General features: G+C 50.3%; 1 protein-coding gene across 2 annotated transcripts in view; it reads left to right on the forward strand.

The window, feature by feature from the left end:
• Positions 1–2,772: 2,772 nt before the first annotated feature.
• The window catches only part of Alox5 (arachidonate 5-lipoxygenase), a 33,536-nt gene continuing 9,692 nt past the window's right edge, over positions 2,773–26,616 (forward strand). For both annotated transcript variants that reach the window (XM_090347037.1, XM_090347038.1), the window contains exons 1-6: positions 2,773–3,011; positions 13,500–13,698; positions 16,633–16,714; positions 18,597–18,719; positions 25,451–25,557; positions 26,275–26,447. In XM_090347037.1, the coding sequence (XP_090203163.1) occupies positions 2,862–3,011; positions 13,500–13,698; positions 16,633–16,714; positions 18,597–18,719; positions 25,451–25,557; positions 26,275–26,447 (834 nt within the window). In that variant the 5' untranslated portion in view covers positions 2,773–2,861. The remainder of the gene's footprint in view (positions 3,012–13,499; positions 13,699–16,632; positions 16,715–18,596; positions 18,720–25,450; positions 25,558–26,274; positions 26,448–26,616) is intronic.

Raw genomic sequence — 26,616 nt, forward strand, 5'->3', positions numbered from 1 at the left:
TTTCTGCAAACAAGCAGGTGACCATGCAGCTGGTGCATTGCCTGACCCTGGGAAATAAGGCAGGACTCTGTCCTTCAGTGGCAGAAGGGCGTGGTCAACATCTGCTGTATTTGCCACCAGATGGCGCCTGGGCTCCACAAAATAGGGCATCTTCCTGTGACTCCAAGTATCCCATTCACTAGATCTAATGCACAAAGCATGACATATCACTTACACACCCACTGCCTCTGACAGAATGTGTCATTCTTTAAAAACAAGGAGCAAAGCTTTCCAGGTATGGCCCATGTCTATAATCCTAACTATTCAGGAAGCTGAAATCTTAGGATTGTGTCAAATTCAGTCCATGCAACTTTTATCTCCAATTAAATACCAAAAGGCAGTAAGTAGAGCTGGGGCTCAAGTGGTAGAAGGCCAGCCTGAAGCAAAAAAAAAGCTCAGGAACAGGGCCAGGAGTTAGGCCTAGTGGTAGAGTGCTTGCCTAGCATTCACGAAGACCCAGGTTTAATTCCTCTGTACCACATACATAGAAAAAAGCTGGAAGTGTTGCTGAGGCTCAAGTGGTAGAGCTCTGCCCTTGAGAAACACCAAGGACACAGCTCAGGCCCTGAGCTCAAGCCCAGGACTGGCAAAAAAAAAAAACCCTCAGGAACAGCAACTAGGCCCCAAGTTCAAGCCCCAGGACTGGCATGCATACACACAGAACATTACACTCATAAACTGGTTTGTTGTACAACTATTTAAAGATAATAATCACTGGACACCAGTGGCTCGAGCCTGTAGTCTTAGCTACTCAGGAGGCTGAGATCTGAGGATTGCAGTTCAAAGCCAGCCCGGGTGGTAAGACTCTTATCTCCAATAAACAACTCAAAGAAAAAAAAAAGGAAAGAAAGAAAGAAAGATGCTAGCAGTGGAGCATGGTTTAAGTGGTAAAGCACTAAACTTAAGAAAGGACTGGCCAAAAAAAACTAAAAATAGAAGACAGCCAGGTGCTGGTGGCTCACTCCTGCAATCCTAACTACTCAGGAGACTGATATCTGACAATCATGGCTCGAAGCCAGCCCAGGTAAAAAAAAAAGTCCATGAAAATGCTTAAACTAGTTCTGTGGCTCAAGTGGTAGAATGCTAGCCTCGAGCACAAAGAGGCTCAGGGACAACGCCCAGGCCCTGCCTGAGTTCAAGAAAAAGAAGGGCTCTAAATTCCAGACGACTCCTAACCATTTGTCCATTCCCGTGCACCTTCAAACAAGACTAGCCCCTTTCCTCTGCCCCCTTGAGGGGTCCCCAGACGAGATGCTGCCCCAACTCTTTTTCCACTGACCATAGTTCAGAAGGGGAAGCTGTCTTGCCTCCACCAGCAGCTGCCCCCAGAGAGAAGCTCAACCCAGCCACTGAAGGAGCCAAGATTGAAGTCTGTTCCAAATTCACCCTAAGCATCAGCATCAGCTCAGAGTGGCCTCCTCCAGGAAGCCTTCCAGCCTGTGGAGGCAGGTTCCTTCTCACCCTCCCCTCGCTCTGGGGACCCCCAGAGTGTCCCTGTTCCAAGTTACTCTGTAGGAGCAAATCTGGTGGAGAAGCCCTCCACTTACCCTGGGAACTTGGTGAGGGCAGGGACTACACAGTCTTCTAGAGGTCCTCAGAGCCCAGCCACTGTCCTGCTTTGCAGGATCCTGCACTGAGGGAAGCTGAAGCAGGCAGAGAGGGATGAAGGTGATGAATAAGATTGTCTAGGGCCAGGAGGGTGACCTAGTGGTAGAGTGCTTGTCTAGCATGCGTGAAGACCTGAGTTCGATTCCACATACACAGAAAAAGTCGAAAGTGGAGCTGTGGCTCAAGTGGTAGTGCCTTGAGAAAAAGCCCAAGAACAGTGCCCAGGCCCTGAGTTCAAGCCCCAGGACTGGAAAAAAAAATACCTAATGAGGGCAGGAATTAAGGGCATGAGAGCTAGGTTTCCAAGCCGGAGATGCTAGGACACCTACGCTGTCGTGGAGACTGGAATAGCACGACCCTGGCCACGACAAAAGCTTGGTTCAAACCTCGCAGACTGAAGCTGGGGATCTGGGACCTGGATCTAGGGCCACCACTCAAGAGCGGAGCCAAGGGGTGGGTGGTGAGTGTGCATGGTTTTTTAAGGGCTGGAGCCTGGAGAGGGGGCCATGGGTGGAGCCATGAGTGCGAGTAGTTGTGAAGTGGTGCCAGGGTGGAACTGTGAGTGGGCAGGGCTAGGGGGCCATGCCAGAGGTGTAGCCCTAAGAAGGAGGGCCCTAGTGGAGCCATGGGTGGGCGGGGCTGGGAGGGGCCAAGGGGTGGAGCCATGGGTGAGCAGGGTTAGGAGAGGACAGGGGTGGAGCCGTGGGAGGGGGTGGAGCCGTGGGAGGGGGTGGAGCCGTGGATGGGAGGTGGAGCGTGGGGTGGTGGAGCCATGGGGAGGTCGGGGTGGGCTGAGGTTGGGGTTTAGGGCAGGACCTGGGTGGAACTGTAAGTGATAGGGGGTGGTGCAAGAGGTGGAGCCGAGAGAGGGCGGGGCCTGGTGGAGCCGTAGGTGGGCGGGGCCAGGAGGGGTGGGAGGAGCCATGGGCGGGGCTAGGGCTAGGGCTGGGGGGCCGGGGTGGAGCCTGAGTGGAGCTGTGAGTGGACAGGGCGAGGGGCTCAGAGGGGCTGGGGCAGGGCCACAAGTGGGGGAGGGTCAAGGTTGGGGTTCAGGGCGGGGCCGCGGGCGGGGCCAGCGCGGCGCGGCCCTCCTGGAGGGAATCCGCGTCTGGGGTTGGAGGGGGCGCTCGCCCGCTCGGCTCGCTGGCAGCAGCCCGTGGACTCCCGGACTCCCCGCACCGGTGCGCGGGTCCCGGGCGCCCGCTGGGGCCACCATGCCCTCCTACACCGTGACTGTGGCCACCGGCACCCAGTGGTTCGCGGGCACCGACGACTACATCTACCTCAGCCTGGTGGGCTCTGCCGGCTGCAGCGAGAAGCACCTGCTGGACAAGGCCTTCTACAACGACTTCGAGCGCGGCGCGGTGAGGACGCGCGGCGGGGCGGGCGCGGGGTCGCCCGGGGCCGGCGGGGCGGCGGGGGCCGGCGCGGAGGACCCGGCGGGGCGGCGGGGGCCGGCGCGGAGGACCCGGCGGGGCGGCGGGGGCCGGTTCCGACGCCCCCAGGACCGGGGCTGTGGGTACCAGAGGCGCCGTCGGGGTCAGCGGGCCGGCTGGGCGTCGCGCCTCCTCCACGCGAGGAAAAGGGTCCAGGTTTCCTGTCCATTCCACAGAGGTCCCCACGGCCCCCAGAGGCCCCTTCTGTGGCAGTGCCATGGGCGCTTGCCCTGCGCCCTGCCCCGGCAGCCCCAGCCCAGGCCGCCCCTCCGCCGCCGCGGTTGGGGCGGGGGAAGGAGGGCGGAGCGGAGTTGGTCGCCCGGGAGAGCCAGGCCCCTGCCAGCCTGACCGCCCCACCGGTCATCTTCGGTGCCGTCCGCGCGTCTCGGGGAGCCCAGGCCCACTCCTGAGGGACCCCGCTCGGCACGCGGGCGGATCCCCGCGGAATCGGAGCGGAAGAACTGAAGAACCCACGCACAGAGGCCTTAGGAAAGTCGGTCCCAGGGGTCAGAGCTGGTGGACCTGGCCCCGGGGACTCCGGGGTTATCGGGCACTGGCTGAGGCAGTCCCGGGAGCCTCACTTAGAAGCTAGGGGAGTGGGGCTGGAAGCGTGGCTCCGTAGGTAGAGCGCTGGCCAATGAGCCACAGTGTCAGGTTCTGAGTCTGAGTCCTGGTCCCAGACCTGAGGAGAGGAGGGGAGAGGAGGGGAGGGAGCTGGTGAGTGCAAGAATGGATGGACTCGTGAAGAGGCTGCTAGCCTTAGACTGGCCGCTGGCCGGCTTTCTCTAAACCTGCTTCACAGTGCCTTTCTTACAACCTGGGGCCTCGAAAGTGTGGTTGATGCCGGCTGCTCATGCCTGTAATTCTAGCTAGCTATTTAGGAACCCGAGATCTGAGGTCTGAAGTCTGCCTGGGTAGGAAAGTCTGTGAGGCTCTTATCCCACTTGATCACAGAAAACAAAAGCTGGAAGTGGCACTGTGGCTCCAGTGATAGAGGGCTAACCTTGAACATAAGGGGCCTAGGGAGGGAAAAAAAGGGGAGGGGTGTAAGTATGGCTGGTAATAGGCCTAGACAAACTGCAAGTGCTCAGAGAATATCTGTTCTGCCGCCACCACCACCTGTAATTCCTGAACTAAACTGAAAAACACTATATCAAGCTGCCTTCCCACCATCATTTAGTTTATTATTAGGCCAACCCATATAAAGTCACTCAAAATTGGCTATTTGTGGTCAACACAACTGGAAAGTTTGTATCAACATAAAGTTCACAAATTCATCCTAGAGTGTTCAGAGCCTTAAGAGAGGAAATAATAGTCAAGTCCCTTTCTGGACTCCCAATCTGAGTAGATTTGATTGCTACCCTGCAGCCTCAGGACCTTGCTGTAATCTGACCTGAAATTTAGCTAATCTAAGCAGACTCTTAATCTGACTGGACTTCCTCTAAGAAGAGTTAGGTGTTGGGTTTTTATAAGGCTGACTTCTATTGCTTTGTTTCCCCAGTCAGAGAACTGGTCCTGAGCTCCCTTCCCAGTTCAATGGATGTGGCATGCTTTGGGATGTTTGTAGCCAGTGCTGTTTCTAGGCCCTTTCATTTATTTTCAGTGTGCCTTGGATTCCCCTGGTAGCTCATGGAGGAGGACAGATGACAGACTGCTTCCTCTTTATGAGGCAGCTGCAGTGGAGCTCACTCTTTTCCACACACAACAAGGATCTGGAAGCATGCACCACAAGTATGCTCAGAACTGTGGCACTGGGCACCCAGGGTGGTTATTCCCAGGAGTTGTCACCACATGGAGTCACTGGATGAAAAATAAAAGATCTAGTGGTGCTGTGGCTCAAGGGCTAGTGTGATAGCCTTGAGCTGAAGAGCTCAGGAACAACACCCAAGCCCAGAGTTCAAGTCCCACAGCTGACCCCCCCCCCAAAAAGAAGGAAAAATGAAAGATCTATTGTGTTTCTTACTTCCCTTTCTGTTCTATCTTCTCACCTGAGCACTCATTCAAATAACATTGCCAGTAAATATCTCTTCACGAATCCCAGAGGCAAATTTCAGGAGAGATTTGCAAGCACATTTCCATTGAGTTGAGAGAGCCGTGGGTAAAGAGAGGTTGCTGGACCACACCGGAATCAGCTGGGTGCAAAAGGTCCTTTGGAAAATAATCAGCTTTTGAGAAAGTTCCTGTTGATGCAGTTACTTCACACTGTCTTGCACAGCCCTCAGTTACTTCCTCCTCCTGTAGCCAGAGTCTCTTTAAAGACAAGCTGAAGTAGAGCTCTGGCTCAAGTGATAGAGGGCCAGCCTTGAGCTAAAAAACTAAGGGACCACCTAAGTCCTGAATCCAAGCCTCAACACACACACACACACACACACACACACACACACACACACACACACAATCAAGCACCCCTGCCTAACACCTATAATCCAAGCTACCCAGGAGGCTGAAATCTGAGGCTTGTGGTTCAAAGCCAATTTGGGCAGGAAAGTCCATGAGGCTTTTATCTCCAATAAACCAGCAAAAGCCAGACAAGTGGCAGAACATGAGACTTGAGGGAAAAACTCAAGTGAGGGCACAAGGCCCTTAATTCAAGATCCAGTAATAGCACAAAAAATGAAAAATAAATCAAGCTCCCTTTTTGAGTTAAGGTAGAGAAGAGAAACCTTAGAGGAAGTACTTGCATGGCAGATAAGTACCGTTAGAATACTGAAAAGTGTTACCATCAGAACAAAAACTAATAAGAATAACTACAATAAAGACTATTTCCACACAATGGTTTCCAGGTAATAGACGGTCAATATCTTCTCCCCCAATTGAGTAATAGACAAGACTATTTTTTTTCTGCACTAGTATTGGGCCTTGAACTTAAGGCCTGGATGCTGTCCTTAGTTTTTCACTCAAAGCTAGCACTCTGCCACTTGAGTCACAGCCTTAGTCCCAGTCTTCTGGAGGTAATTGGAAATGAGATGAGAGTCTCAAGGATCCTCCATAGTAGCATATATTATATATTCATAAATAATATATTAAGATGTATGTATTATATAAAGAATATATTAGAATAATATATCCTGTCTTAATAATACTGATTATACTAATCTATCGTGTATCTCTTTTTATCCTCAGTATCTCTTAAGAGCCAGCCCTCCTTCAGAACACCATCTGTCTCCTGCATTCTGCCTCTTTCATCTTCCTCATCTTCCTCTGTTCCTTGTTTCTTCGAGGGCCCTGTGTGTCATTTCTACAACTGTCCCTTCTTTCTGCTCCCATGTCTCCTTTTCTCTCTGTCCTCCAGCCTCCCCCTACTTCTCCATCTTTGGTTCCCCAATCCCCTACCTCCTATGCCATACTTGATCTCCTGTTTCAGATCTTCCTCACTACTGTCTCTCCTCAACTCTCTGCCCCAATCTATCTTTTGTCTGCCTCACACTCTTTTTATGTTCCAGAGCCTCCTTCTCCTTCTACTCAGCATCTCATCAGCTCCCATTCCCAAGATGTGCCCGCACTGGGCTTCCTCCTCCATCTTGCAGAAATCCTTCTCCCATCCCACCCAGTGACAGTGGAGTTGGGGGCTGGGACTCATGAATGCCTGGTCTTATTTAAATGCTGATAGAGTCAGATGCTGATGGCTCACACCTGTAATCCTAGCTACTCAGGAGACTGAGATCTCAGGATCCTGGTTCAAAGTCAACCTAAGTAGGAAAGTCCCTGAGCCTCTTATCTCCAATTCAGCACCAAAAAAGCTGATAGTAGAGTTGCAGCTCAAGTGGTAGCACTAGTCTTGAGCAAATCAGCTCAGGGACAGCACCCAGAACCTGAGTTTAAGCCCCAGGACCAGAACAATTAGAGAGGGGGTAGGGAAAGTTATTATATTGGAGCTGATACATCTTATCAGTATAAATCTCATAGTATTTTTACTATACATTTCCTGTTTAGATACACTTACATACATAAATATTCCTCATTGTGTGACAGTTGGCACTGTATTCAGTGCAGTGATGTGCTGTTTGGGTTTGTGACCTAGGAACAATTGTGCCATATAGCTGGTATATGCAGAAGGCTACAGTGTATCAGCTTATGTGACCTCACACTGTGATGCTTACACAATGACACTCTTGCCTCACAATACATTTCTGAGAACATATCTTGTCAATCATATGGCATGCATAACTCTAGTGAAAAACTTTCAAACCGTATATTCAATACAGAGTTGAAAACAGCCAACATAAGTAGCCAACCGGCCTCTCCTAACTTCCATCTAGCATCTTGATCTGCACATGGGCCTCTTCTGTCCCAGGATCTTTGTCTCCAGTCTTTCTTTCTTGTGTATGAAGTCCTGCCTTGGGGTTTTGTTTTGTGTGACAGTACTGGGGCTTGAACTCAGGGTCCTGTCCCTTAGCTTTTTCACTCAAAGCTAGTGTTCTACCACTTGAGTTACACCTCCATGTGTGGCTTTTGCTAGTTTATTGAAGATAAGAGTCTCACACTTTCCTGCGTAGGCTGGCTTTAAACCAGGATCCTGAGATCTCCATCTTCTGAGTATCTAGGATTACAGGTGTAAGCTGCCAGCACCTGGCTGTCTTGGGCTAATGCTCTCTACATCTGACATGCAGCCTACCCCATTCCTTCCACTAAGTCTGACCATCATCCTCACACTGCTTCAACTGCCATTTATTCATCTTAGGAAACCTTCCTGTGCCCTCCCATCCTTTACACTCCAGTGAGGCCCCCTGGCTCAACATGGTTTGAAGATTCCTCAAAAAAATAAACATAGCCAGGTGCTGGTAGCTCACACCTGTAATACTGGCTACTGGTGGTTCAAAGCCTGCCTGAGCAGGAAATTCTGTGGGACTCTTGTCATCTCCTTTTGCCACCAAAAAAGTCAGAAGTAGAGCTGTAGCCTAAGTGGTAGAGTGCTGGACTTGAGTGAAAAAGCTCAGGGGCAGTGCCCAGACCCTGAGTTCAAACTCCAGGATAGACACACACACACACACACACACACACACACACACACACACACACACAAAATTAAACATAGAACTCCCCTGCAATACCACTCTTTGGCATCTATCAAGATCATTACATGTCAGGATATGGTAAAATCACTGCCACACTTATCCACAGCAGCCAAGTCATGGAAACAGCCCAGATGCCCTACAGTGGATGAGTGGCTAAAGAAAATGAGATACCTATACACAATGGAATTTTACTCATGCATTAGGAAGAATAGCATGTCATTTGCAGGGAAATGAGCTAGAAAAAATCATATTGAGTGAAGTAAGCCAGGCTAGAGGAGACAAAGGGCTCGTGTTTCCTCTCATGTATGGAAGCTAGATCTAAAATACAATGGTTCATGAGAGCATATACAGGGCTGTATGTGTATACACACAAGCAAACTGATTAAAGGGGCCATAACTAGGAGATGAGTCCATAGGTGTCTCTTGACAAATCCACTCTTTATCAAAATGAATACCAAGTAGACTCACGTTTGGAGGGAAGGGGGAGGGGAAATGGATGGAGGAAGGGTGGGTAAATATAGTAGTTATTGCCAAGGTACATTATGTAACTTGGAGGTAGGGACAGGAAGGGGATGGGGGAGAATGAAGGAAGAGGTGTCACTGACCAAGAAGCATTGTACTCACAACCTGACTTATGGAACCACAACTTCATAGAACTACATAATAATGATATTATTAATAATAATAATAACCACAAGGAACAGTAGGAGAAATCATGGTGGGCTATTGCATAAGTGTGGCTCTGAGCCTGGGGCCATGGCTGTTCACTGACAGCACAGCTGCTGGATTTCCACACCTTACCTCTAGAACGGGTTGATCACCCCGTGGCCATTCATATGTGAGGGATGAACGAGCGCCTGATGTGGGTCACTTCCTGTGTCTACATGTAGAATTACTGCATCATACGAGAACCCAATGTCGTGGACACAGACAATAAATCCAACCTTGTCCCAACACACCTGACCCTCACCAGGAGGGAGGAACTCTGCAGGATCCTCCTATCTGGGCCTCTTGAGTAGCTGGGCTTACAATCATACACAACCACACCCAGCCTCTCAAGACTTGTTGATTAAAAACATCCCCAGTCAAGAGATAATAAAAGGCAAGAAAAGCCAGATGCTGGTGGCTCAGGCTTGTCAACCTAGCGATTCAGGAGGATGAGATCAGAGGACTGTGGTTCAAAGCCAGCTAGGGCAGAAAAGCCTAGGAGACTCCCTGGTGCTTAATTTTGCCGTTTGACACATGTTACCCTCCCTGGTATCTTCCTCCTGGGAAACTTTTCTCTGTCCTCCTGGCTCTTCCAGTAGCTGCCTCAGATGCTAGAGCCAGGGCCATGACTTCCTGACTTTGTACCTATGACTTCCTGAGTTGGGTCATGGTTGAGACCCTCACCCTTGTTCTTCTAGCTTGAAGTTGGACCAGCAAACCCCTTGGCATGACCAGGGACAAACCAGCCTGCAGGCCTGACCCACCCCTGCTGTAGAAGACCCGCTCCGATGGTAAAAAACTGTCTAGTGATCTCATCTCAGGTGCTACCGGGGAACCCTTTGCCCTGGGCCTACAAGCATGGGTGGAGATGAGCTGCTAGCCGGTCCCATTTTCCTCTAACTGTACCCCAGTGTGCTGAATGGTCACCCTCCATTAGAGAAGCTGCTAGTCTCTTCCTCATGGCCAGGAGTTGCTGGGTTTTCCTTCCCATTTAAGGTGGCTGCCACAGATTCTCCTGGTACCTGTTAGTCTAGCCTGGGCACTCTTTCTCCCCCTCACTCAGCGTTCCTGACATCAATCCGACCAGTCCCTCAGAGCCACGGGAAAGCCACTTCCCCTGGAGCCCTGACCACACACTCACTTCCCTCTGGTCTGCTTGTTCTGCCTGTTCTAGTACCCACAGAGTGCCCCTTCTCCATGTATCCTCATACCCCTCCCGGTCTCAAGGGAAGTCCCGCCAGGCTGTGAGCCCAGGATCCGAGCACACCGGTTTCAGCATTTTCCTCCCACCTGTCCAGTGACTATGGAGCTGAAATTTAAAGTCCTACACAGGTCATCTGACACTCCAGCTTCGTGCCCTTGCTCCCCTCCCTCAATGGCGTTAGGAATCTTCATCTCAGCCACAGGTGGGATGAGGCCTCTACAGACCCCTTCCCTTCCATGAGTTGGGCCTGCCATGGAGTCCATCTCTGCAGGCTCCAGTCCTGGGCCATCCTGTCTGACTCTGTTCCTTGGCCAGCCCTGTGGACACTGGGCCTCTTATCAGAGCCTGCCTGGACTGCTGAGTGCCACCATGGAGAGCTCTCGTTTCTCCCATCCCCTGCCGAGAAGCACCCTTCCTCTCCTCTTCCCCCTCCTCCTGATTATCCTCTCTCCCCAGTTCTGTGCCCTGGGGCCTGCTGGTTTCTCCCCACAAGACAGCATCCTACATTTCAGATGGAACCTGCCTCAGGTACTGCAGGCTCTGGGGTTAGTTCTGTCTATGAAATCTGGCCAGTGGCTCCAGCTCTCCTGCAGGACATGCTGAGGGGCAGGCCCCTCCCTGCAGAAGGACCCCAGTATGCCATTGGCTTGGCTTCTCTGTACTCTGAAACTGTTCCTAGCTAAGGGCCCAGACCCTGGAACATTGGGAGGAAACTTCCTGTTTCTGACCACAGCGTCTGGCCTCAGCCTCCTCACCATTTGCAAACTGCTCACTGTGCCCGGAGCCAAGAGCTGAAGTCACCCAGCCTCCCATGTCCCCTGAGAAAGCCCTCCTGTCCTCCACAGCATCTTCGGGTTTGGAGCTAAGGATGGAAATACAGACAGATGGGATCACACATAGGAAGGTGTCTTTCCCCTCATGCCAAGAGCACCGAGTTCTTTTGCACAGGAAAAGAAATCTGACTTTGAAAGCACCTCAGAATCCAGCCACCAGTGCTAACCCATCTCCCCAAGAGGCTGGGATCGTGGTTCCAAGCCAGCCGGGGCAGGAAAGCCCAACTAAGCACCAAAAAGCTGGAAATGGAACTATGTCTCTACTGGTAGAGTATCAGCCTTGAGTGAGAATGCTAAGGGACAGTATCCAGGACCTGAGTTCAAGTCTCAGTACTGGGGCCTGAAAAAGAAACTGCTGTAGAGGACATCAAGTCCACGCTTCCCAAGCCTGCCGGCCATCTGGACATCTAAGCAGTGACAGACCTCACCTTCTTTCTCATCTGTCGCTGACTGAAGTGCAGGGGGCTGCTGCCATGTCTACCTATGTCCTCAAAGCAGGGCTCCCAGCAGCACAGGCCCAGGCCTCCCGGGCCCTGTGCGGCCTACCTCTGTTGTAGAAGACTGCTGGCCTGAGTGCTCTCTGTATTGCTGTTGTTATGACCAACACCTGTCCCATGAAAACTTGAACTGAGCGGCCTCCCTCGTCCCCCCACCTCCCATTCTTACTCCCCTTCTGACCCTTAGGAGATGGAGTGGCTGTAGCCCAGTGGCTTGGAATGTCATCCCACTTCTGCCAGATAATGGCTGCATTGGGCTTTACTGGGCCTCTATATCATAGTCTCCCTGACTCACCTCCCGAGTCTTCTATGGGAGCCATAGTCATTGTGAGCAAGTCTGCTTGAGGTATAAAAGACAGCCCCCACTTGAGGTCTTCCAGTCCAGGGGACAACTGAATATGACCTTCTCGAAGTCTGAGCCTGGCAGATACCAGCCAGAACCTAGGTACCTCCTCTCCCTGGAGCCACATGCAGTCTTAGAACAGTCCCCAGATCACTGGAGTCCATTTGCTGATGGCAGAGCCCAGCACAGAGCTGTCAAGGGCAGGCTTGGAGTGCATATTAACAAGAACTTTTTTTCGATCTTTTTTATTGTAATTAATAGAAGGGTTACGTTATATCCACCAGATAGAAGGTGCATTGCTTTAAACATTGATACTCCTCATGTTTTGGTCCCCACTTCCCTCCCCCTACTCCCTCCCCTCTTCTTGTTTCCCCTCTTCCCTATCCTATTTCAAATAAACAAACATATATACAAATATACCAGATAATAAGGTAAGATAATGTAACAGTGTGAGACTAACCAAGGGACAACAAAAGAGATGAGAAATAACATAGTACAGTAAGAACAACAATCACCCACTATGAGGGGCTCATTAAAGATTGTAGCTAAAGGTAAGGAATCACCTGAGGTGTCTGTCAACATCTCAAATGGGTGAATGAAGGAATGTGATGAATATGTTTATAGTGGAAAATACTATTCAGCCATAAAGAGAATGAAGTTCAAATGCAGCGGTGGTTCATTGAAGATGAACAACACAACTTGTGGGTGGGGATGGGAGGAAAAAACTGGGAGAGAGCGAGGGAGGGCGTGACATTATCAAAAAGAAATATACTCTTTACCTGGCTTATAGAACTGTAACCCCTCTGTATATCACCTTTATAATTATATATATATAATATATACATATATATATTACAAGAATGAAATTCTAGGCAGGCTTTTGTGGCTCATGCCTATAGTCTTAGCTTTTCAGAAGGCTGAGATTTAAGGAGTGTGATTCAAAGTAAGCCAGACAGAAAAGTCTGTATAGCTTGTCTCCAATGAACCCCAAAAAACCTGGTAGTAGAAGGTGACTGAAGTGGTAGCGTGCTATCTTTGAGCAAAAAAGCCAAATGAAAGCATGAAGCCTTGAGTTCAAGCTCCAGAACCAGCACACCACTAATGACTTAATTAAATTCTGTCATTTGTAACCATGTGAATGAAGCTGAAGGACATTATGTGAACTAAGGCAAAGAAAGGCAAAACTGGGCCGGGAGTTTGGCCTAGTGGTGGAGTGCTTGCCTAGCATGCACGAAGACCCAGGTTCGATTCCTTGGTACCACATACATAGAAAAAAGCCAGAAGTGGTGCTGAAGCTCACGTGGTAGAGCTCTAGCCTTGAGAAAGTCCAAGGACAGTGCTCAGGCCCTGAGCTCAAGCCCAGGACTGGCAAAAAAAATTTAAAAATTTTAAAAATGTAAGGTATTTTTGGAGAAGTAAATTATGGGAAAAGTAAAACTACCACTTTCTATTTTCATCCAGTTCTATGTAACTCAACTGACATAAACATAGTAGCTGGAGAAAATAATGGTTTTAGTGTCACTACTGGGGCTTGAACTCAGAGCCTGGAGCTCTGTCATTGTACTTCCTTGCTCAAGGCTGGCGCTTTACCACTCGCACCACAGCTCCACTTCTAGCTTTTTGGTGTTTAGTTGGAGAGAAGAGTCTCGTGGAGCTGGCTTGGAACCTCAGACTTCAGCCTCTGGGAGCTGGGATTGCAGGGGTGCACCATGGCCTGACGTGGCCTGGCTTTGGTGCTTCAAGTGGCGTGTGTCACCCCTCCAGAGGCCGGACTCAGGGCCCTGGCAGGCCTCATTCTCCTGTCCTCCCCGTCCAGGTCGATTCCTATGAAGTGACTGTGGATGAAGAACTGGGTGAGATCCATCTGGTCAAAATCGAGAAGCGCAAGTACTGGATCCATGACGACTGGTACCTAAAGTACATCACCCTGAAAACACCGCACGGGGACTACATCGAGTTCCCCTGCTACCGCTGGATCACAGGCGAAGGGGAGATTGTCCTGAGGGATGGCCGTGGTGAGACTCAGCCTCCCCCACCCCCATCCCACTGCTCCCCCCACCCAGGGCTCCTCCCTGCCCAGAGCCTTATTCCTGGGAGTGAGGACTGACCCCTCCCTGCACGGTCTTATGGTGGGATTATGGCCTCTTTGTCAGGAAGCAACTTGGGCTCCCTGACACACCACGGACCAGGCATGGAGATGACGCCCTGGCTTTGCAGACTCAGGCGGACCTGCTGCAAGAGAACAGTAGGGTTTGAGGGTTCTGAGAGCTTCCTGCCTCCAAGGAAGGGGAGGCTGGATGAGCTGCACCCACAGTGCCAGCTCCAGGAGGTCCCAGGGAAGCCCAGACAGGGTTTCACTATGTGTCTCACGATGACTCTGCCTCCCAAGTGAGGTCCCGATCTGGCGTTTCTTTCTTTGGAACATGCCACTGGCTCCATATAGAAAACCAAAATGAGAAATAGATGTCAATGGTCAGCTAAGACCAACTTTACCTTAACGGCTGCCCCTTATACACCAGCCAGCCTATTCCTGTGCATTGGACATGCCTTGACAGACTTCCTCCTTACTTCCAGTCATGGCTCCTTGGGTTTGTTCCAGTCTCCACATGGAACAAGAAACTTGCCAAGTCAAGCAGATCTTAGAGGAGGAGGGGGGGGGCAGCAGAAGCTTCTACTCAAGACAGACTTGAGCACTTTTACTGTCACGCAAGGAAGGGAGGGAGGGAGGGAGGAAGGAAAGGAGGGAGGAAGGGAAGGAAGGGAGGGAGGAAGGGAGGGAGGGAGGGAGGGAGGGAGGGAGGGAGGGAGGGAAGATAAAAAGGAGGGGAGGAAGAAAGGAAAGAAGGAAAGGAAGGGAAGAAGGGAGAGAGGGAAGAAGGGAGAGAGGGAAGAATGAGAGAAGAGAGAGACTGGGAAGGAAAGAGAAAAAGAAATATTCTAAGTGTATTTCTGGACTAGATGTTTGACTCTAGGACTATTTTGTCCCCCTTTACCACCCTCCCCACCAAGTTTCATAGCAGGACAAAACCCATAAAAGTTATTTTGTGCTATAGTCAGAATCTGGAAGGTTGGAGACAGGGTTCTTTTCTTGAAAATGCCTTCTTTGAATCTCCCTCCTGTCCACCCTAGCCAAACCCTGGGTTTCAAAGTTGTTTTTCTGTTTTTGTTTGTGTTTTTGAGTGCTCATCCCAGGGTTTGAACTCAGAGCCTGGGCACTATCCCTGAGCTTTTTTACCCAAGGTTAGCACTTTTTTTCCACTTTTCTCATGTTTTATTTCTCAGTTAGATTTCTTTTTTTCCTATATTTTTATTGTAATTAATAGAAGGGTTACATGATATTTGCCAGATAGAAGGTGCATTAATTCACATACATTGGTAGCCTTTCACATTATCACATGAGCCACAGCTTCATTTCTGACTCTTTTTAGGGGAGGGGGTGAGTACTTAATTGAAGATCAAGTCTCATGGACTTTCCTGCCCTCGCTGGCTCCAAATGCTCTCAGCCTCCTGGGTAGCTAGGATTGCAGGTGTGAGCTGCCATACCAGGGTAGTCACACTTCATCTGCTGCATCTGGTTCATTCATCACCTGGGACCCCTTAAATCTAATGTTACATTTCCCCGTGTGTGAACATAAAAGTCAGGGGACTGTCACTAGGGTTCCAGTGCTCCAGAATGTCTTAGTAGAGAAGAAGTTTCTTTAGGAGCTCCCAGCAGCCCTTGGGAGCCAGCTCCTGGACCCTTGCAGGCAGCCAAGGCTCTGCCTCCTTGCCATTTCCTTCAGTAATTACATGGAGTCTCACCCTCCCAAAGCCAAGAGAACAGCCATTCTCCTTGTGAAACTTAACATGTCTGATTCCACATGTTCCAGCTTATACCAGTGAACTTAAAGAAATGGAATTCCTCAGAGCTTGGGTGCCTAAGAGGTGGGCTAGATCCTCAGTGTGGAATAGAAAAGAGGAACATTGCTGGACACCGTGGCACATACTTGTAAGGAGGCTGAGATCGGGGGATCATGGTTCGAAGCCTAGTAGAACACGAAAGTCATGAGATACTTAATCTTCAGTGAACCACCAGAAAACTGAAAGTGGCACTGTCGCTCAAGTGGTAGATTGCTAGCCCTAAGCGAAAGAGTTCAGGACTGTGCCCAGGCCCAGAGTTCAAGCCCCAGGACCATCACAGCAATAGTCTTCTGTTTCACACTGAACCAGACACGTTAAGTTTTACACCCTTTAGGTGTATGGTCCTGACCAGATTCAAAAACAAAGCTACTCAGCCTCCCAGCCTCCAGTTCCCTTCCATTAATGGGAGATACCTGTAAAAGGACTGGGTATGATCGCCCCATTTGTTAGGAAATGGAAAGACTTAGAAAAAATCATATTAAGTGAAGTAAGCCAGACTCAAAGGAACATAGGCTCAACGGTTTCCCTCATTTGTCATAATCAGTAGAAACCTTGGGCTCTCCTAGCAGAGATCTGCAATAGAGCAAAACCTAGATACATAAGGCCATACAGTATGACACTAAATGAAAGGACCTCTAGGATATAGAAACAAAAGCCATATAATGAGTGATTGTTGTCCTTAATATACTATGTTATCTCTCATCTCTTTTGCTGTCCCTTGGTTGTCTCATATTGTTACAGTACCTCACTTTGTTATCTGATATATTTTATATGTGCTTAATTGGTTATTTGAAATTGGATAGGGAAGGGGGGAAAACAAGATGAAGGGTGGGGGTGAGGGGGAGGGAAATGGGGACCAAGACATGAGAAAGGGTATCAATGTGTGTGAATTAATGCACCTTCTATCTGGCGAATATAATGTAACCCTTCTATTAATTACAATAAAAGTATATGAAAAAAAGGACTGGTATGGCCAGATGTCTAGGACGACAATGGACGTGGCTCCTGTTCATCCTTGGGCTCCTCTCAAGCTTGTCCCTCTTCCACAGCAAAGCTGGCACGAGATGACCAAATCCACATTCTCAAGCAGCACAGACGTAAAGAATTAGAAATGCGGCAGAAACAGTACCGGTGAGTTGTGACTTCCCCTCAGACGCAAGGTACAAGATCTACACTGTCCACTGACCAAGGTGTGGTCCTGCTAGCACATAACCAAGCCACCAGCTCCGGGCAGTAGGTGCACAATTCTCTAGCTTCATCTGCTTCAGGCAGGGTGGGCGAAGAAGTTATGGGAAAACATGGGACAGACTTGGCAGGAATGGTGTTAAGACATCTTGACTGACCAATCTCCTGCTGCTATTGAGTGGATTGCCCTCATTTTTTTCTGTCATCTTGTAAAATTTAGAGCTGCCAGGAGCTGGAGGATCATGCCTGTAGACCTAGCTATTCAGGACACTGAGATCTGAAGATCAAGGTAAAGCCAGACCAGGCAGGAAAGTCCCTGAGACTCTTTGACTTCCATGCAACCACCCAAGAGCCAGAATTAGAGCTGTGGCTCAAATAGAAGAGTGCCAACCTTGAGTGGAAGAGCTAAAGGAACAGTGCCCAGGCCCTGAGTTCACACTCCTGTACCAGTACACACACACACACACACACACACACACACACACACACACACACACAAAGAGCCTGGACTACAAAATACAGATTTTGACTTTGAAGCAAATGCAAACCCCTTCTTCCTCCTTCCCAGCAAATGAACAAGGGTTTCATTTTGTTCTGCTTTTGTTCCATTTTTGTTTGCAGTTCACATTTTTTGAATAAGTAAACAAAAAGTAGCCCTTGCATGCAAGCACGATCGCTGCCACTTGCTCTGAGACACAAGGCTTGAAACATGTCACTTAACTGGCCTACCTTTGGGAGGAATTATTTTGATTAAATAATTCTTAAAGACATTCCAGGCCAGTATGTGAGAGAAGACAGTCTCTGGGTGGTGTGTGCCTGAGGCTCCTCCGGCCCTCCTTATCTATGACTCTGTTTTAAAGACATAAGAACTGTCCTTTAGCCACTGTGCTCAGACCATGCACACATCCAGGGATGAGTCCCAGTCAAGCAGGGCAGACAGTTGGGCATGTCCCGGCCTCCTGTGATGGACAAGGCAGGTTTCCACTATGAGCAACATGGCTGCTCTGGGGCTCCTCTCACGAGTGGAGTCTCCCTTTAGTGCAGGACACACCCTTTGCTGTGAGCACTCTCAACACCCGTCCCCCACTCCTGCCACATCAAAATTGAAGACCCCAGGACTTAAGTGGGGTTCCAGTGAAACCCGGTTTCTACATTCCAGGCCCCAAAGTCCTGGAGTCCCTAGTTAGATCTAGCCACTTGCCCCCATATACCAAATAAAGAGCCAGGGTGAAGGATAGGAAGGGAGATTTCTCACATGACAGCCGTGGGAAGACAGCACTTTCACACATCTTCAGCCATCTTCAGGGGTGCAGACATTGGCTCCTGGTTAGAGAGGTTTGGGGATCAAACAATCCTAGGTCCCAAGTGCGTGCAGCCTGGGGCCACGAGCTCAGTCTGCATCCACGGAGGAGTTCTGGCGAAGTCATCACTCCATGACCGGAATAGATCAGGAGCAAGGTGGTCTCCCGAGTTCGGGGCTGTCTCCTTGGAGAACAGAGGAAGGGGCGGCTCTGCGTGTTTGAGAAGCAGTTCGCCTTCCACACCACAGGCTTATCTGGATCTTCGCTTTCCTCCTGGAGATGAGGTGATTGCCCAGAGACTACAGCAGAGCTTGGCTCAGGTCAAAGGCACAGGTACAGAGTTGCTTGGAAACATCTAGTTCACACATCAGACCCAGCAACAGCATCTTTTAAGTCACCTCCTATTCCAGCACCTCATCGGACACAGGGTTGATTTAGGGAGAACCGCAACACCTCCGTGCTATTGTCAGGCAATATTGTTGGCCAAAGGGATGCGATTAACCCGATGTCCTTCTTTCACACACTAGCTGGCAGGAGTGGAACCCTGGCTTTCCCCTGAGTATCGACGCCAGATGCCACAAGGACTTACCCCGAGACATCCAGTTTGATAGTGAGAAAGGCGTGGACTTTGTTCTCAACTACTCCAAGGCGTAAGTTTCCAGAACTTGCAATGCTAGGTGGGTGGTCCAGTGGAAGGCTGGGTGTGAGGCCTGATTGCCTGGTAGAAATGTGAATCTCTCAGCCCTGTCCCAGGGGCTGGGAGAAGATCCTTGAATCTGCATATTAGCACCTCAGAGAACTGTAGTCTCTAGAAAATCATCTGGTGGTCCTGAAGCCACTGAGCCTGGAATGCCTGACCCTAGAATCCTCTCAGTGTCTCCTGACCTGCGCCCTTAGATGACAGCCTCTGAGGGAGGACCTGGCCTTGACTGGCACACCTGACAGGCAGACAGGCAGCCATCCTAGCTGAGTGGTCTGTGTGTCTCAAGCTGGTCTCAAACTCATAATCCTCTTGTCTCAGCCTCCCAAATGACCCAGCACAGTCATCTAATTTAAACTTCCTAGCATTCTATTATTAACTATCTCTAGGTGAGAAAATGGAGGATCCAGTGGGTTGACAGTCAAAGAAGTTTCCCCAAATCACTTAGGCAGAAACCAGCAAAATTAGGATTTGAATCCATGTCTATTTGGATCAAGAGCTGAGGAATTTTCTTTCTGCTGCAACTGGGATCAAATCCTAAGAGGACAATGAACCCAGGCGTCAAAATTGGTGACACTGTAACAGCAGCTGGCTCCCTGGAGGCTTCTGGCAGTGCAGGGTTCTCTTTCCCTGGGGCTGGCATCTGAGCAAGGCCCTGTGCTTTAGCAGGGTAGACCTTACCTGAACGAGGGTGCAGCAAGCAGGACAGAGGCCCTTGTGAATGGGGAGTTTGTGGAGAGAATTGCAAGGCTGGAGAGGCAGCTAGGAATGAAGGTGTGAGGGACAGAGCAGCGTGGCATCGGGTGACAAATGGTGGGTGGTGCGTGGTGGATGCATGATAGATACGTGATGGGTGTGTCAGCACAGAGCAGCGAAGGGCTTTCCCCTGCTTCCACACTAAGCCACAGGTCCTGGAGATGCACACACAAATCACATTCCAGAGTGTCTCACAAAATGAGATTCTTATCTTATTTCAATGAACATTATGGGAAAAATGAACTATGTAACAGGAAGGGGATACAGGGGAAAGCAAAAGAAAAAGGTGACCTTGACCAAAAAGGATTGTATTTATAACCCGACTTATGGAATTATAACTTCTTTGTACACTTAGTTAATAGCAACAATAATAATAATTGAGGTTGGTGGCATGGCTTAATTGGTAGAGTGCTAGCCAGTTAGAGAAGGCATCAGGTACCAAGTTCAAGTCCCCACTCTGACCAAAACTGAAAAGAAAAGGAATAATAATAATAATGAAAATGAAAAGAGGAGAGAGAGGAAAGGAGGGGGAAAAAAGAGTCACCTGACCAGACAAGAAGTTAGAGTGATGGGAAAGAGGGAAGTAGCCAGGCTTGGTCAACTACTTCATGGGAAAGATTAAAAGAGGAAATAAAGCATTTTTAAAGGAAAAATTAAAAGTCTCACAAGGTGAAACTTTTAACAAGGATTTTATTTTTAACATAACAGGTTAAAGGAGGGAGAAGGAGAAATAGTTCCTGCTCCCCCCTGCAGGAAATGGGAGTAAGGACTCAAAATGGCTGGGCCCTGGTAGCTCAAGCTTGTAATCCTAGCTACCCAAGAAGCTGAGAGCTGAGGATCACAATATGAAGCCAGCCTAGATTGGAACGTCCTTGGGACTGTTATGTCCAATAAATTACCCCCAAAAGCTAGAAGTGGAGCTGTGACTCAAGTGGTAGAGTGGTGGCCTTGAGCAAAAAAAGCTCAGGGACAGTGACCAGGTCCTGAGTTCAAGCCTTAAGACTGGCACACAAAAAAAAAAAACCACCTCCAAATCTCAATATCATCCTCTGAAAATGAGTGAGACCACAGCTCCAAATCAATGTTGTGACTGAAATCAGAGCACCTAGACCAGTCTCCTGAACAGAGAAGAGCTCCCCAGACAACATTCATTCTGTGTGAGTTGTGGGGGGTGGGGAAGACACCTAAAGCTTGAATTCAGGATCGGGGCACTGTCCCTGAGCTTGTTTTGCTCAAGACTAGCATTCTACCGCCTTGAGCCCCAGTGCTATTTCCATCTTATTAGTACTGGTAGGTAACTGGAGGTAAGAGCCTTAAGGACTTTCCTGCCTAGACTGACTTCAAACCGTGATCCTCACATCTCAGCCTCCTGAGAAACTAAGGTGACGGACATGAACCCCCAGTGCCCGGATCTTCAGGCTTCTTTGATAACAGCTGAGCACTGAGCTCTGGTCCCTCATCACCCACCAGCTACCCCTCAGACAGCAGCATGCTCTTCCTGAACATCTCTTCCCTGTCTGGGAGGTTTGGTCCAGCCACATGGCCAGCCAGACATATGCACTCTAGGCCTGACAGTAGGACAGGATGCTGCGGCAGGCAGGGCACAGTTGGTGAAGCTGTGTCACAGCCAGGCTTGCTTGCAGAGCCCAGCGGGTTGTGAAAGCTGCTGTGGTTTTGAGGAGGGGCAGCGCATTCAGTGTCTGCACATCCTATGTGGCGTGGGACCCAGTGGCAGGTCTGGTGAGGATGATAAGGGATGGCCCCTTCAGAGGAAGTTGAGAAAGGGCTTCCTTCTGGGTAGAGCAGGACCTGGCAGAATGGGGCGGGGTCCTGAGAGAGAATCAGGTGTGGGGTCTCACCACTCCCTCCTGCAGATTCCTGAAAGATGCATAGGCCACATGTGGCATACCCCGCTCCCAGAGAGCACAGAGACCAGGGAATCTCACTCATAACACAGCTGGCTTCCTCAAGCCACCTTCACCTGGCTGACTTCCAAAGTCTGAGTTTTTGTATCCAGTGGGATATAAGGAGAGTTCGAGACAGGCAGTGATGGGGTCAGAGCCATGGGGCAGGAGCCTTGCCTGGTAGCCTGAGTGGGTCCGATAAAAGCCTGGGGGGAGAAGAAAGATGGAGCGGAGAAGATGTGAGGCTTGATTCTGAATTTGAGGCACAGGGAAAGAGGCTGAGGAGAGAGCTCAAGGTAGTCTTGGTGTTATAGATCACACCTGAAGGGGGAAAAATGGTGTCTATCAAAAGGGAAATCTGGGATGGTTACGGGTGGTTTGCCTCTGTCATCCTAACTGTGCGGGAAGCTGAGCTTGGAAGGACTGTGGTTCCTGGCCATCCCAGGTAAAAGGAAAAGGAAAGTGTCCATGAGACTCCAACTCAACAGAAGAGGCTGAGAGTGATGGCACATGCCTGTCATCTCAGCCTAAAAAGGAAGATCCAGATCCAGACGAAGACCCTGCCTTCACAATCAGGAAAATGGGCTAAAGAAAGGCTCACCAGTACAGTCCCTATATATTGGAAAGCCTAGCCTGGGTTCAAGCCCACATACCACCACCAAAAAAAGTAATAAGGAACTTTGGTAAAGAGAACAGAGAAAGCAGTCCAGTTTGGGGCACTCTGAAATAGCCCCATGCCTGCAGTCCCAGATTTTTTGGGAGGTTGAGATGTGAGAATCAGAGTTCAAAGCCAGCCTAGGCAGGAAAGTTAATGAGATTCTGAGATCCAATCAAACACTAAAAGCTGGAAGTGCAGCTGTGGCTCAAGGGGTAGAACGCCAGCCTTGAGCAGAAGAGCTGAAAGATGGTGTCCAGGCTCCAGTATTGACCAAAAGAAAAGAATGAGGGCTGGGAATTTGGTCTAACAGTAGAGTGCTTGCCTAACATGCACAAAGACATGGGTTCAATTCCTTGGTACCCAGGCCCTGAGTTCAAGCCCCCAGACTGGCAAAAAAATCCACTGAACAAGTTCCATCCTGCCCAGATGGCCCCTGAAGATTGAGAATCCACACACCAAAGGATAAGCACTGCCTCCCCCCCGCCTCACCCCATGATTATTTCAGAATGCTGACACGTGTGGCTGGGGTCACCAGGCAGCCTCTGCACTGTTCCGCTGGCTCTGGACTTTGTGGTTTCCAAGCTATTTCTGACAACTTGATGAGCCATCTGCCTTGGAGAAGCTGCTAGAAGGAAAGGAACAGGCATTACAGAGGAAGCTTAGCCCTACCTCATAGCTGACAGCTGGTGTCCAGCCAGGCCAGCTGCTTCTTGCGGGAGAAAGCTGTAGTCTGGTGGTCCAGGCCTCCTGCTCTGTGACTTGACAGAACCAAGGTGGTCCGTCCCAGCTGTAGCTTCCCCTATGCGCAAACACATCTTGGAGCCAGCCATTGGCTCACAGCTGCCATCCTAGCTACTCAGGAGGCTGAGATCTAAGCATCTCAGTTCAAACCCAGAGAGATCAGGAAAATGAATGGAACTCTTACTTCTAATGAACAGCAAAAAGCCAGAAGTGGGGTTGTTGTTCAAGTGGTTAGAGCACCATCCCTGAATTCAAACCCTAGTACTGACCAAGCGTGCGCATGCATGCACACACACACACATACACACACACACACACACACACACACACACACACACACACACACACACACACCTTGAGGTGCTAAATATTCTAGCTCTAAGTGCACAGGAACATTTTCCCTTTAGATGACATATAAATGTTTTCCTCCCAGTCTCTCTGCCTCTTGGATCCATGGCTTCCTCATAGCTACCACAACCCACCCTATTTCCAGGCTCTTATATTTTGAGCTCAGAGACCCTCTGGGGAGAGGGCGACTCACCCAGCTCCCCACATCGGCCCACCCAGGCCAGCTAGTGGCACCATGTGGTGCTGGCCCATCCTTGACCCTGCAGGATCACAGGGTGACTCTATCTCCAGAAATGAGACCTTTTCCGCAGCCAGATGGACAGCACACGCCACACGGAGATTTCTCTTCCAGGTCCATGGGTTCGCCGCTCAGGGCACTCCTCCCATGACAGTGTAGACAAATCCCCAAACTAAGGACTATAGCCTCATGGTTTTGTACTTACTGTGTGTGACCACCTGCATGGTGGACTGGACTCCAGCATGGCAAAACCCCTTGGCAGGTCTGTGGCCTTTTGGCCCCAAAACTCTCTCCTTGGCCTCCGGAGGGACCCAGCGAGGTCAGTACAAAGACAGGGAACATTTATTCAACTACAAAAGCCTCAAAGGGCCCTCAGGTCTCTCCTGAGCCTGGCGGAATCAGGAGACACCCGCAAAGCCCCTTCTTGTCCAGGCGCCCCCTGCCCTTGGTGGCTCTGCCCCCCACCTGTGACCACAGGATCACATCCTAAGACTGCTGTCCCATCAGCCACATTGACTTTCAGGACACTTGTCTGTGGGCCTCAGGTTCTACTGTGCCAGAGGGTCTGGGAAGGCCCCTGGACACCCACTCTGGCCTCTGACCCCACACCCCATGTCTGCAGCTCAGTCCAACCTGGCTGCTACCCAAGGGTGAGTCTAAGCAGAGCACTGGGCCCCACGGGTTCAAGGCTGCTTCCCAGGTGGGCCTTGGCTCTGCCTATCACCCTTGGTCCCCTGCATCCGGGCACTTCCGTCCTGTGAGGTCTCTCTGAGCATTGGACACACGTGAGCATTGCAGACACACGTAAGTGAGGCAGCAGGCAGATATTCTCACTGAGGACCAGAGGCAGCATGATGGGGTAGAGATGCCATGACAGCCTGGTCTGAGGAAGGAGGGGTCCCCTGAGAAAGGCCATCCACCCAAAGATGGACGGGGTTTGGACTAGGGGGAAAGCCCTCCACAGCCACCAGGGGTCGCTGTAACAAACCATCACAAACATGTGGCTTGAACAGGAATTCATTCCTCACCACTCTGGAGACTGGAGCCTGAGGGCAAGGTGCCTGCAAATTTGGGGTTCTATAGAGGCCTATTTTCCTGGCTTGAGGACAGCCACCTTCTTTCTATGTCCTCACATGGCCTGGACAAGGGAGCCAGAGTGCCAACAAGCTCACTGGTTTCTTCCTCACCTCACCCTCTGAACAGCTCCACCCAGGAATGGAGCTTCCCATTTGAGGCAGGGAGGGGCAGGGCACATTTGGGGCCACAGCAGAGAAAGAAAGGTGCAGAGCAGAGACCACCAGGCACACACAGGCCTTGAGTCAGGGCAGAAAAAGGACCAAACAGGAGGGAGGCCTTTAGTCTGACAGGCCTGAAGTCTGGGGCAGATCTCCCGGGCAGGGAGAGGGAAGTTGGATCATTTGTCCTTAGGTCTGTCAGCTGGGCATGCCAGAGAGAAGCAGAGGCAAGATAGGTTGGGACAAAAAGTAAGTAGAATCTCCTGGGTCTCTGTCTTGCACTCGTGGGTTAGGTAAGAAGCCAGAAAAGGTTTTCTTGCCCACCCCACACACCGCCTCCTCCTCCAGGAAGCCCCCGGAAGGATTACTCACTCACTAGCATCTCACTTCTGTTAATCTGCAAGCTCCCACTTCAGGCTTCTATTTTTCTAAGTTACGTAATAATGCTTTTGAAGTTTTGTGCTCCTCAGCATCAAGCACAGGATGAGGTTAGGCAGAAAGTAAATGCAAGCTCATCTCAACTGAATCAATCTTCCGCTCCCAAATCTGGGCCTCTGGTTCTGCCACAGGAGGGGCAGCCCCATCCCAGCAGGCTCCCTCAGGAACAGGCACTACTTGGGGACATCACATTCATGCTAAGAGCAATTTGGTGAATATGTGGGTGAATGAACAAATGAACTCATGAGGGTGGCACTGTCGCTGCACTGTCTTGGTTCAAGGCCAACTGACTCAAGAGCAGCATGGGGTGACCTGACACCCCTGTGGGGGGGGGAGCATTGATGACCTGTGTCCCGTCTGCAGAATGGAGAACCTGTTTATCAACCGCTTCATGCACATGTTCCAGTCTTCTTGGCACGATTTCGCTGACTTCGAGAAAATCTTCGTTAAGATCTCCAACACAATCTCTGGTGAGTATTTTGAGAACTCTTGGCACGCCATTTTTTTTCTCCCAGATGTGCTGAGGAATTGGCAGGGCTGCTTCACCTTGCTATGGCCTGGCGCAGGAGATCTAGGTAGCTCTAACTTCTTGTTGCCTGGACCTCACTGGCCAAGCCTCCCTGCCTCCATGCCACTCAGACTGGTATCTCTGTGCACACACCAGTGATCTTGCATGGTCATTTTCATGCCCTGTGGATTTTCCTCGATGGATACTCAAGCTCAAGCACCAACAACCTCATCATTAGTCTCAAAACTTCTAGAACCTTTTCTTCACGGAAATCAGTATAATCATGGTGCTTCTGAACACAGCAAAGGAAGGAATCATTGGTTTTATTTAAGCATTTGCTTTAAAAACAATGTTGGGCTGGACACCAGTGGCTCCCACCTAATCCTAGCTACTCAGGAGGCTGAGATCTGAGGATCACAGTTCAAAGCCTTGGGGCTTCCCTCCTTCCAGTCCCTACATCTCCCTCCTTGCTGGGCTAACAGATCTGGAGTCGTGGGGTGGGGGGGGGCACTAAGGGTCAGCTCAGGGATGACAATGTGATGCCAATGCCTGACCAGGGCCCCTGACCCAGCAGGAGGACAAGGCAGGTGATTGGGAGTATAGTGGGGCCTCAGAAAAGGGGACCCACAGGGTCAGAGGCCCAGCACCCTCACTCAGGGCTCTGCTTCTCTGCTCCCAGAGCGGGTCATGAACCACTGGCAGGAAGACCTCATGTTCGGCTACCAGTTCCTGAATGGCTGCAACCCTGTGCTGATCAAGCGCTGCACCAAGCTCCCCGAGAAGCTCCCCGTGACTACAGAGATGGTGGAGTGCAGCCTAGAGCGGCAGCTCAGCCTGGAACAGGAGGTCCAGGTAGGGGCTCCCGGCTGGGGATGTGCTGGGGCCAGACCAGGCTCGTGCTCTCTCCCCTGGCTGATGGATGGCTTTGAGATTGACTTCCGCTAGGTTGAGAAAATGGAAGAAGCAGGCTTTATATGAGAAGAAAACCAGGACAGCAAACAGAAAATATTATTTTCTCTAC

The sequence above is a fragment of the Megascapheus bottae genome, chromosome 15, assembly GCF_031878675.1.
Source record: "Megascapheus bottae isolate mThoBot1 chromosome 15, mThoBot2.hap1, whole genome shotgun sequence".
Taxonomy (NCBI): Eukaryota; Metazoa; Chordata; class Mammalia; order Rodentia; family Geomyidae; genus Megascapheus; species Megascapheus bottae.